The following is a 13042-nucleotide window of genomic DNA, read 5'->3' as shown; positions in this document are numbered from 1 at the left end:
CGCGCCCGGCGTGAGTTTTAAGCCACTGGGTCCGGGACACGAACCGCGGTCGACTGACTACGGGGAGTACAACAGTATTAGCCATTACGCTAACTGCTGGTTCCCTAAAATAATTCTTTTAAAAGATTTGCCATAGGATATGTTTGCTTGCCAGCGAGGAAGAGAAAGTGAGAAAGTAAGAATGAGAGAGGGAAAGTGAGAAAGCACCCCCAGTGGGGGATGGCCATGTCTCAGTTCCTTCTCCTTCATTCTCCTCTTGGGATTTTAGGATGCACACATAAATGCCCGGAGTGTTTCTTAAACCACTGGATCCAGGACTTGAACCACTCTGTCACCCATGTGGGATCCAGCCACCTTTACCACCAGGCCATCAGCTGACCCTAAAAGGATTTCAGTGATGCAAGATCACTCTCTCTCGAGCATAGGACTCCTCAGCTTTCCTTTTATCATTGCACGTAATAAGCCTTTTTGAAACATTTTTTTCCCCTAAAATTGCCACCCTATCCTATGGAATTTTAATGCCGCAAATAAATTTTATAGTTGCTTATGTACTGCATGTATATATCTGAGCTCTATTTCTGCAGTAACAGCTTTCTTCTTCACCCCGAGGGTGATATCCTGTCATTGAGAATGCACACTTGCAGAAGAGGGGTCTTTGTAGAGGAACATGGAAGTATTTTTCTTACAGATAAGATCAGTGGGATAATAATGATCACCATAGAGGGTTAGCTGTGTGAAAAGCACTTCGCCGATCATTTTTCTTCCTCCCATGACCGAGTGGACCCGTAGGAAGGGAGCTGTCGAGGCTGCCTCACACTGAGTCAGGCGTGAAATCGGAAGGGAGCAAAGATGCACTGTCCTTTAGGGAGGATTAGAGATATTCTGAAATCGGAAAGGTTTCATTAAGAAATCTTTATGAGAGAATATGAATTAAATATCTTCCAGATTGATTCCCAGTATTCTAAGGAACTCTACTTGGAGGAGTTAGCTGCTGTGAATATTAATCTCACATTTAACACTTTAGAAACAGACCAGCAGGTGGCCTGGAGGTTGGGGCTCCTGGATCCCACATGGCTGACTGCGTGGTTCAAGTCTGGGACCTGGCGACTTGAGAGTTGCATTGGGTGCCTGTATATGCGTGCCCACGGTCCTGGGAGGAGACTAGAAGAAAAAGGATTGCAGCATGGCCTTCTCCTCTGGTGGGTGATTTCTCACTCTCCCCATCCCTTTGATAGACACGTGTACTCTATGGCAAACTAAAAATGGCAGTAAAAAACTCAAGCTCAAGGGAACCAGCAGTTAGCGTAATGGCTATGTCGCTGGACTCCCACATAGTCGACTGCGGTTCACGTCCCGGACCCAGTGTGTTAAAACTCATGCTGGGCACGTGTGAGTGCGGGCGTGCCCAAGATCCCAAGAGGAGAATGGAGGAGAAGGGATTGCGGCGTGACCATCCCCCGTGGGGGGTGATTTCTCGCTTTCTATCTTTATGTTTCTGTCTGTCTGAAAAAAAAAAAAACAAAACAAGCTCAAAACAACCAGAAACCCTCCATCTTTCATGTATTTTTTTTTTAAGATTAACATTAATTTTATTTATTTTATTGTTGCTATTTAAAATTTTTGCTATAGGAAACATGTACTCACCAGAGATAGAGATAGAAAGTAAGTAAGAAAGCCAGCTGCCAGGTCTAGGACTTGAACTGTGGTCAGTCATATGGGAGTCCAGTGCATTAATCACTGTACCACCTGCTGACTATATATATGAAATTTCCTTTATTATATGTTTAATTTGACGATAGCAAGACACACAGAGAGAGAGAGAGAGAGAAAGCTAGCAAGCAAGCTGCTAGGTCTGGGACTTGAACATGTGGGGAGTCCAGCACCTTTAACCACAATGCCACCTGCCGGCCCCTTTTCTTTTTTTTTTATTTTTAAAAGGAAACTCATCATCCTAACTGGTTGGATGGTTGATTTACAGATACTTCAAAATTTTGTGGAAAAATGGAATTAAAGTATGAGTTTTTAATTTTTATTTATTTATTTATTTATTTATTTATTCTTTTTTCTTTTTTTTGGAGAGGTTTTTTTCCACTATAGGGTACGTGCGCTCGCCAGACGGACAGAGAGAGACAGAGAGACAGAAAGCGAGAAATCACCCCCTAGGGGGGATGGTCATGCCGCAATCCCTTCTCCTCCATTCTCCTCTCGGGATCTTGGGCACGCATGCACACGTGCCCAGTGTGAGTTTTAAGCCACCGGGTCCAGGACGCGAACTGCGGTCGACTACGTGGGAGTCCAGCAACGTAGCCATTACGCTAACTGCTGGTTCCCTTTATTTTTATTTTTTGCAGAGGTTTTTGCTGTAGGGCACATGTGCTCGCCAGAAAGACAGAGAGAGAGAGAGAGAGAGAGAGAGACAGAAAGTGAGAAATCACCCCCCAGGGAGGATGACCACGCTGCAATCCCTTCTCCATTCTCCTCTCGGGATCTTGGGCACACATGCACACGTGCCTGGTGTGAGTTTAAGCCACAGGGTCCGGGACTCGAACTGCAGTCGACTACATGGGTGTCCAGCGACGTGGCCATTATGCCAACTGCTGGTCCCAATATAAGTTTATTTCTGAAATCCGTGTGCAGTTCTTTACACTTTCCATGAACTTTTCAAGACCCCCTCATAAACTCATGCTTATCTATTACTTTTTAAATCTTTTGTGAGTCACATGTCTCATGTTTTCTCACCCCATATCCCATTAGAGTAAGCCTCTCTGAAAATTGGGATTGTGTAATTATGGGTCCGTCTGCACTCCTTTTCCAGGTGATAATCCTGTTTAGAAATGGATTTTTAGACCATTAGTGACTTTTTTTTTAATGCTATAGGGTGTGTGCACTCTCCAGAGAGAGGCAGACAGAAGGGGAAAGGGAAGGAAAGTGAGAAATCACTCCCCATGAAGGAAGGCCATGCTGCAATCTCTTCTTCATTCTCTCTTGGGATTTTGGGCACACAAGCACACATGCCTGGCATGATTTTCAAGCTGTGGGTCTGGAACCCAAACTATATAGTTTGGCCATGTGGGCTCCAGCTACCTTAACCACCATTGTCACCTGGCTGGCCCAGTGACAACTTTTATGATACCTGCTGATCTGCTAAGTGCTTCCAACCTTTGCATCATTTTTTGTCTTCACAGTTGGTTTCTCTTTGGTGGTGGCTTGCTGCTTGTCAGTTTGTCAGTTGCATGTTACTGCATAGTCTATCTGGAATGGTATCGTGGAATTGAAGAGTATGATGTCAAATATCCAATGCTGGTACCCATTACAACGGCTACTTTTATAGCAGCAGGGATTTGGTAAGTTCACTGTCACTTTTAAATGACTAATATTTTTTTGGTTTGTTTTTGCTTTTTTTTTTTTTTTTGATCAGGTAATGATGTAATGGTCTAAATTCTGAAGAAAAACAAGGTATAACAGCAAAGTAGTCTCCCAATCATTCCTGTTTTTTTTTTCTGTTTCCCTTTTTATTAATATCTTTCTCTCTTTTTTTTTTTTTTTTTTGGTGAGAGGTTTTTGCTATAGGGCGCATGCACTCGTCAGAAAGACAAAGAGAGACAGAGAGACAGAAAGCGAGAAATCACCCCCCAGGGGGGATGGCCACACTGCAATTCCTTCTCCTCCATTCTCTTGGGATCTTGGGCACACATGCACACGCGCCTGGAGTGAGTTTTAAGCCACCGGGTCCAGGACGCAAACCGTGGTCGACTACATGGGAGTCCAGTGACATAGCCATTATGCTAACGCTGGTCCCAATATCTTTCACTCTTTATGGATCTTGTTATTTAAAACAGAGATGGCCACATTTTAAGCGTATTTTGGGTTTTGCTTTTTAATTTTTTTTTTTTGAGAGGTTTTTGCCATAGGGCATGTGCGCTTGCCAGACAGACAGAGAGAGACAGAGAGACAGAAAGCGAGAAATAAACCCCCAGGGGGGATGGCCACGCACAATCCCTTCTCCTCCATTCTCCTCTCGGGATCTTGGGCACACATGCACATGCGCCCGGCATGAGTTTTAAGCCACTGGGTCCAGGACTCAAACTGCGGCCAACTACATGGGAGTCCAGCGACATAGCCATTACGCTAACTACTGGTTCCGCTTTTTAATTTTTTAAATCATGATGTATGATAAGAACAAAAAAGTAGAAAAAATAAAAGATATAGGTAAATGAATTGTCAAGCAATGACCGTTGGTGCAAACCACACCCAGGGCAAGAAAGAGAGTGGAGTCACCCCTCCCTGGCACTGCACTTTTCCTTCCTGCCACAGGTAAACACTCCTGACCTTCATGGTAATCCTTCTTGCCTCTCCTTCAATTCTATCATTCTGTTTAGTCTTTTAAAATTTTATAGAAATTGATTCATACAGTATTTATTCTTTTACATTTGGCTATTTATGTGCAACATTGTGTATGATTTATCCATATTGTTCCCCTTCATTGCTTTTAGCATTACATTTTATAACTGAATTCCAATTTGTGTGTTCCACTGTTAAAAGTGTGTGGGTTATGCCCAATGTGGGTTTCTTCTTCTTCTTTTTATTTTTGGAGAGATTTTTGCTATAGGGTGCGTGCACTCGCCAGAGAGACAGAAAGCGAGAAATCACCCCTTGGGAGATGGCCACGCTCCAATCTCTTCTCCTCCATTCTCCTCTCTGTGGGCTTCTTATGAAGGATACTTGTAAGAATATTCTTGTACATGTCTCTTATATCACGCATGGGCATGTTTCTGGTGGGTGTATGTATGGGTGTGTGAAATTGTTGGGTCATAGGATATGCATGCCTCCAACTTCAGCAAACGTTTCCAAAGGGATTATTCATCCTTTTTTTCCCCCTTTCTTTTTCAGTGGCACCATATAGTATGGAATTCTTCCATAATGATTCATAATAGTTCTCATCCTTTTAGTTACATAGTTTTCCTAGCATGGACATACCATGATTTATTTAACCAGTGCACTATTGTTGTACTTAAGGTTATTTTTATTCTCCAGCAGTGCACAATGAATATCTTTCTTTATAAGTTAATAGGAAAAAAAGTTTTTGTTTTTGTTTTCTGTTTGTGAAAGTAGTATTTGCTGGACTCCCATGTAGTTGACAGCAGTTTGAGTCCTGGACTTGCTGGCTTAAACTCCTGCCAGGCGCATGTGTGTGTGTGCCCAAGATCTCTAGAGAAGGGATTGCAGTGTGGCCATCCCCCCTGGGGGGGTGATTTCTCGCTTTCTGTCTTTCTGTCTCTCTCTGTCTTTATGGCAAGTGCATGTGCCTTATAGCCAAAACCTCTCAAAAAAAAAAAGAAAAGAAAGAAAGAAATATTATCTATAAATGACAGAAAAACATGAAGGAAATCCATCCCATGATCCTGTCAACCAGAAAACTGCTCTTCACAAACCACGTATGGCTCTTAGTTTTTTCTTTTTTTACTTTAATTGAATTTTGATTTTGAAAAAAACCACACACTTTTATAGATAATCAGTTTAAATGTATGCTTTTTGTGATTTTTTTTTTTAAAGTTGAAGGATATTTGACATTGTGGATATTACTAATCTTTCAGTGATATGGACATACCAATGTGTTATTTTTCTTTAGGCTAAGATAATTCCCAGAAACGTTCATTTCTTAGACCAGTGTGGTTATAGTTGTTTAAAATTCATATTAATCAAATATTATATATGAAAACCAGTAACTACCTGAGAAGCTCATTTAATTGATGATTAAAATTTTCTTGTTAACTTTTATTCTTACAGGTTTAATCATTAAAACTCCTTTGTACCTACAAAAAATTTTGTTTTTTACTTTTGTGTCAGTAATAGTGTTTTTTTCAGTGAAAAATTTAATAGTAAATTATAAATGCTACTTTTTTCATTCTGTTTTTAAGAGAAAATACTTTCTTACTAATGGCAGTTTGATACTGCAAGATCATAAAGGCAGACTGTAGCCATTTTAATTCATGGTCCATTGCAGATGCCAACTCCCATTAAGAGAGCTGTAGTTCCAGTACTTTTTGAAGAAATTGTGGTAGTACCGTAAATATGTACAGAGTTTTCCTTTCCAGCATTGACTAAATGACATAAATGAAAAATACGAACTATATACATTGGGTTGTCGGAAAAGTCATGATGTACTTTTTCTTTGCTTTTCTGTGCAAAAATGCATTATGACTTTTCTGATGCCCACTATATCTATTACATATGCACACATATATATAGAAAATATAATATCTATCTCTCTGTATATAATCTATCTATATAATATACATAGAAATATAAAGTTATTGACCAGATTAACTTTCCCAAGTTGAGTTTTTTTTTTAAAGAGTGATTCCTGTTATAGGGTGTGTGCACTTGCTGGACAGACAGAGGAACAGAAATTGAGAAATCACCCCCCCACACACCTGGGATGGGGGGATAGCCACACCACAGTCCCTTCTCCTCCATTCTCTTATAGGGATTTGTGCATGTACGCACACATGCACTATGTGAGTTTTAAGCTGACAGGTCTGGGACTCGAATCATGGTTGACTACTTTGAAGTCTAGCAACATAACCATTGCACCATCTGCTGGTCCCCCAAAATTGAGTTTTTGAAATCTGGAATCTAGAGTAAAATAATCTGTGTATATTACAATTATATATAGTGATCAACTCTCATTTATGTCCTTCTTTTCAGCTTCAACATAGCTCTATGGCACGTGTGGTCATTTTTTACTCCATTATTGTTGTTTACCCAATTTATGGGAGTTGTGATGTTTATCTCACTCCTTGGATGATTTTTGAAGGTAAGATTGCTAGAATAGTATTTCTAATGATGAACTCCTTTGTAAAATGCCTTTCATGAAAATTTGCAGTGGCTATACTACTTGTGAATTATTTCTAGTCATGTTTTCACCAGAGCTGTTCATCTGTTGAACACTAGGGGGACTGAGGCCTCTAATTTTTTTTTTTTTTTAATTTAGTTGTAAATGACTGCTTTGTAGAGAAGGCACTCTGCTTTTCAGAGACCTATCATAATGGTAGTATTCACACTTCCCAATATTTTGGGTTGTCAGAAAATCCATGACATATTTTTCTATGCAAAAATGTATTATGAATTTTCCAGCAACGCAATAGATAATTTCACATATTAGATCATTTTACCTTGAAGTCAACTTTCATGAATTTATATGCAATGACTGTTGGCCAGATCATTCTTAAAGAATGGGATTATGGGAAGGATGGTCAGTTTAACCAAACTGTGGGGAAAAAAATCTGCCATTTTCTAACTGTCCTGGCAGCCTTATAAAAATTCAGTGATGACACGTCAACTTTTTTCTTCTGGATTATTTATAGTAATTTCTGCCTCAGCACAGACTACCCTATCTTTGGACCTGCTGCCTTAGATAGTGTGGGGGTGGTGGTGGTGGTGTCAGATAACCCATTTATTAAATAAGTATGTATTGAGAATACTCAACTCCCAGTGCTTAGAGGCATAGTGGAAAAGAAAGAAAGCTCCTCCCTTCATGTCACTTACATCAGAAAAGCTTTGTTCACCAGCTTACAGATGTAGAAAGTAAGGCCAGAGTATACTGGTTAATGCACTAAATTATTGGGGTTTTAAGTAAAACTTGACATTTCAGCTAACAAACAGCATGCTCTCCTTGTAGGATTTTTAAAGTCAGTCAGCGTAACCGAGTAAAGAAGGAATTGACACAATCTTGTTGCCGGTTTGGAAATACAATTGGTCTTCAAAAAGTTCATGGAAAATGCATATTATGACAAAACCATGCATGAATTTCAGTTTTTGTTTTGTACTTTTCTTCCCACAAACTTTTGAAGTCCTTCATAGTTAACTAGTCCGCCTGTGACCCTACTGCTGATGCATACAGTGTCCTCCACATGTGCCGTCTAGGGACCATTGGCACTCCTTGCATGCCCTGCGCTCCTGTTTATGCGAGTGGCTAGTAGAGCTTGAGGCTTCTGAGTAATCACAGAACATTCCCTCACTACAGCCCGTCTCTCACTCCTCCCCTTCTATTGCTGAATCTTCTTTGGCTAGTTTTGAGTTTTTACAGATATTTATCAGCTTTTGACTTATTGTTCTCAATTTAGAATTGGGAGAGCCAGACGTGTTGTATTGGGTGGTCAGAAAAGTCATGATGCAGTTTTGCATAGAAAAACATAGAAAAAATACGTCATGACTTTTCCGACAACCCAGTATATCATAGGTAGATTGAACTCTTCTTTTTTATGTTGAATTCAGTAGCTTGAGATGGAATGTTTGCTTGGGATATAAATGCTGATTTTCTTTCAGATTGAAGGACCTGTAAATTTAAAGTGAATGATTAAATGCCCAGATAGCTGAAGGCATCACAGAGAAATAGTGAAAAAGCTACAGTGTGTTTTTACATCTATGAAGTGAGTGGTTTCCTTGAGAATATTGTGCCATTGCAGATTTACTGTTGAAATCAGAATAAATTATTTCATTTATGTATGTGTAAACTCAATTGATTATCAAGATTTTTACAAGTCAGTTATACAGAAATAACTCTTTTGCAGTACTAATCTGTTTGCATCTTTGGAGAAAGTGGTTTCATTACAGGTGCATAAATGCAGTATTTTAAATATTTTGTTCATGCATTTGTTTCAGGGTTCACTGTATGAAGTGACTGGATGTGTATATAAAGGAATTACATTGTCATGTGCCTTTAACTCAACTTCAGTAATTGCTATAAATCTCATTTTTATAGTAGTTTTGTTAGGTAAACGGACCAAATGAAAGTATTTTATGATTTTTTGTCACTTTAGATTTTATCATTGTGTAAATGATTGATTTTTAGCATTTTTAACATATAAAAACAAGTTAATAATTTTCAAATGTGTGTAATCTTTCTGTAATATTTAAATAAAATATTTTTATAACTTTCGGTGGATTTTGTTTGTGGAAATTTTGGTATAGGTTCTGTTTTTAGCTGTTAGCACTCTGAGTTACATATAAAAATAGCATCAAAGTCTTCTTTTTAGAGATGGTTACACCCCAAACCTCTGCTCACCAAAAGTTCATGAAGATATTTGCACTTTTTTTAACCCTAAGCCTAACCCTAATCCTATACTCTAACCCTAATTTCAAACTTGACTGAAATCTAACCCTAGCTCAAACCCTAACCCTAACCCTAATCATAATCATACAGCCTCACCCTAACCCCAACTCTAACCTAACCCTAACTCAAAACCTAACCCTAATCCTACACCCTAACTATAACCCCAGATATAACCTAATCCTACCCCTAGCTCAAACCCTAAACATAACCCTAACCCTAACCCCAACCCTAACTTAACCCTAATCCTAACTCAAACTCTAACCCTAACCCTAAACTGAACCCTAAACCTAACCCTAATCCTACACTCTAACCCTAACTCCTAACTTGACCTAACCCTAACCCTAGCTCAAACCCTAAATCTTACCCTAGCCCTAACCCTAATCCTACAGCCTCACCCTAACCCCAACCCTAATATAACCCTAACTCTAAATCAAAACCTAACCCAAATTCTAAGCCTAACCCTAATCCTACACCCTAATCATAACCCCAAACCTAACCTAACCATACCTCTAGCGATATTTACACTTTTGAATGTAAATATGTTCACATGAAACCTAAATATAAGAACTGTGTCATAGAACATTATCTGATGTTGATTCTTGTAAATGACATTTAGTGAGGACCTCATGCAGTCACCACTTGTGTCTAATCACATTGTGTCACTGGCTTCAGGACCTTCAGTAATTAGTTAATTCTAGTATTGTGGCTATTCAATAAATATGAGTGATGTCAAGTAATCTTATTACTTGTAAATAAGATGATGGGAAGAGCACTAACTTGTAAGGGTAACTATGTTAATAGTTGTAAATTCTTACAATGAAAGGGATATGGTATGATCCAAGTGTGTCCTCCAACTTTTTTGGGGGGGAGATAACTTTATTTTAATGGGTAGTGGGTGGGAATCTTGCCTCAGAACTTCTGGAACTACGTCTTGGTGCTGGTGGCGTTGGTGACCTTAAGTATGTTGAAGCGCACAGTCTTGCTAAGGGGCCAGCACTCATCCACTGTGATGATGTCAGTAACCTGGATGTCCTTGAATCAAGGAGAAGGGTGCACAGACATGTTCTTGTGGTGCTCCTCAAAGTGATTGTACTTGCAGATGTTGTGGACGGTGGTCCTTTCTATCTTCAACTTGGCCACCACACCAACAGGATCCGCTCACAAGTGGAGATGACACTGGCGAAGGGGCATTTCTTGTCAGTGTAGGTACCCTCGATGGCTGCTTTGGGAGTCTCGAAGCCCAGACTGATATTCTTGTAGTATCTTGGGAGCATCTCCTTGCCAGTTTCTCCAAACAGGACCTTCTTCATATTTTGAAAGATGGTCGGCTGCTTTTGGTAAATGTGCTTGATCTGAATGTCTGCCATCTACCTGGCTGTCTGAAAAAAAGAGTGCTCCAGCTTTGATAATCAGTATCAGGATCAAGTTTTGGGGGCCAGCAGATGGCATAGTGGTTACACTGCTGGACTCCCACATGGCTGACCATGGTTCAAGTTCCGGACCCAGTGGCTTGAAACATGCTGGGCATGTGTGCATTTATACTTAAGATCCTGGGAGGAGACTGGAGGAGAAGGGATTGTAGCATGGCCATTCCCCCTTGGTGATTTCTCATTTTCTCACTGTCTCTGTCTCTCTCCAGTGCGTGCAGACACCCTGAGGCAAAAACCTCTTAGAAAAAAAAAATAATAAAGTTTTCAACCTGGGCTCCACACTGGTTGCCAAGGCCCACTGTTTAGTGCTTCTGATTCAGGTGGTAGGCAAGACTTGTATTGTTTAAAGAGTTTCCCAGGTGGTTTTAGATATGTTCTACTGCACTAGTCAGTTTGAGTAGCAATATCTGCAGATGCTGGGACATTAGATTTAGCAGTGCGTATGCACAATTTTAGATGCTAGATGCAACTTGTATCGTATTTAAGCATACAACTTTGAATTACCAGGAACCCAAGGGCTGCCTCTTCTGAGTAGGACTCAGAGACAGAGTAGCTCTGAACAGCATGTCCAGGCTGCAGTGCAAGCTGGTTTGCCACTTGGGTCTTCTAACCCTCCAAAGCCAGTCACTTGAAGTGTGTGCAGCAAATAATTTATACACATGGAGATTTTGGCAGGAACTAAAGAATCACAGTGCAGATTCCAAGGATTTTAGAGCAGATCCACACCATACTTTCTTCTGTAGATAATTATTTGCCATTTGAGAAACTTATTTGCTCTTAAGCCCTAGTAGAGACTGAACACTTAACTTAGGACATTAAGTGACCGTAGGACTTGAGTTTTCTATCATGAGTGACATGTTTTCTGACCCACCAAATAATGAGGTTGAGTATAAATGGCAGCAATGTATTATCAAGTATAAATAAATGGTATATGAGACATGGAACTTGAGTAGGTTTGGAAATCACCAGTAAGTTACACATGTAGGTAGCTCTGATTCCTTCGAGGTCAACTCCTACTGCATTACCTCTTTTCCTTTAATTATGACTAGAGTCACATGGTGCTATAGTTTGACTATATGTACATCCCCTCCCCACATCCTCACCCTTGCCCCAGATTCATATATTAAAATTTGGTGAGTCATTGTGGTGGGATTAAGAGGGTGAAATCTTAGTCTGAGATTGAGAGGTGGGGTCTTTGGGAGGTAATTGGAATGGTCAACAGGGTGGTGCATCCCCTGTGATTGAATCCTGATGGGTTTATAAGGAGAGAGACCAGAGGAGAAGCATGGACACACATATACAGGATCTGCCTCATCATGTGATGCTCTGCCTCAGAACCCAGGAACAAGAAGACCCTCACCAGGTGTGGCTCCTTGATCTTGGATCTCCAAAATTATCAGGTGAATAAACCTATTACAGATCATTCAGACTCAGGCATTTTTGTTATTAGCAACACAGTGAAGTAAAACACATGATTTTCTTGTGATCAAGGAGAAGGTCTTGCTGACCTTACAGGTATTTCTGCATGATATGACAGGATCAACCAAGAGTGGCCATCTGCAGCTTTGTAGCCCCATCCTGTGGTGGCTCTGGAGGACAATGGCAAAGGAAAGGCCTCCCAGTAAGCAGAATGTTGAGTGGTACATTTGGTTGTCCACTTTGTGGATTGAGAGGTGTCCAGAGTGCAAATCTACACTACTCATGGATGATTGCTAACAGGATAATGGTTTTGTCAGATGGTCAGTGGGTTGGAAAGGAAATTGCAAGATGGTAATGAGGTTTGGGGAAGAAGTGTGTCAATGAACCTCTGGGATACAAAGTGTGGAGCTCTGTAACTCATATGGAAGGTCACCAATGGGCATCTATAGAGGAGGTGGGTACTGTGGCATGTTCCATGGACACCTGTTGGCCTTTTTCCCAGTCTTCCCAGTGCTTGCTTGGTGGGCCTATGTACAGGGATATATTGGCAGGGATGGAGGCTCTGCCTGGACTCAACAAGGTAGACCTCCCCTCACCCCAGATGATGTGGTTAACTGTGGTTAACAGTTAACCACAGTTGCTGAGTGCAGAATCTGCTATGATGATTCTATTTATTCATTTATCAGTGTATTTTTCTTTTTCTTTTTTTTTTTTTACATTCAGTTACTGTGTATCATTACAACATATCAAATAAATTTTCCCATCACTGATACACTGTATATTGGTCTAGTCAGAGATATTACCATATACATCATCATCAATTGATAATTTTCCATTTTCCTGTCCCTTAAATGTTTTGTTTCTTTATTCTTCTCCTTTATTCCCTCCTCACCTTCCTCAGTTTTCCACCCTCCTCCCACACTGTATGTGCTATGATGCTTTTAAAAGAAGGTCCTTGATCTAAAAGAGGAATTACACACTTTACAAAAGACTCAAACAGAACTGCTAGAGATGAAGTCTATAATACAAGAAGTCAAAAATCTCCCTTGAAAGTATTAAAAGCAGACTAGATCATTCA

The 13042-nt window shown here is 40.2% G+C and overlaps 1 protein-coding gene and 1 pseudogene across 4 annotated transcripts in view; one reads left to right on the top strand and one right to left on the bottom strand.

The window, feature by feature from the left end:
* Positions 1-8849, top strand: part of TMEM128 (transmembrane protein 128) — an 18862-nt gene extending 10013 nt beyond the window's left edge. For 2 of the 4 annotated variants that reach the window (XM_014581984.2, XM_014581983.2), the window contains exons 3-5: positions 3186-3344; positions 6709-6817; positions 7682-8149. In XM_014581984.2, the coding sequence (XP_014437470.1) occupies positions 3186-3344; positions 6709-6808 (259 nt within the window). In that variant the 3' untranslated portion in view covers positions 6809-6817; positions 7682-8149. Of the gene's footprint in view, positions 1-3185; positions 3345-6708; positions 6818-7681; positions 8150-8328 lie in introns of those variants that run through there. The other 2 variants (XM_006163186.3, XM_014581985.2) reach the window with 2 other exon arrangements.
* A 1175-nt stretch (positions 8850-10024) lies between these two features.
* LOC102470951 (40S ribosomal protein S11-like) lies at positions 10025-10482 on the bottom strand (annotated as a pseudogene).
* Between the last annotated feature and the right edge of the window lie 2560 nt (positions 10483-13042).

This window comes from Tupaia chinensis, unplaced genomic scaffold (genome assembly GCF_000334495.1).
Source record: "Tupaia chinensis unplaced genomic scaffold, TupChi_1.0 Scaffold141490_1, whole genome shotgun sequence".
NCBI classification, from domain to species: domain Eukaryota; kingdom Metazoa; phylum Chordata; class Mammalia; order Scandentia; family Tupaiidae; genus Tupaia; species Tupaia belangeri.
This window is presented reverse-complemented; position numbering and strand designations above follow the sequence as displayed.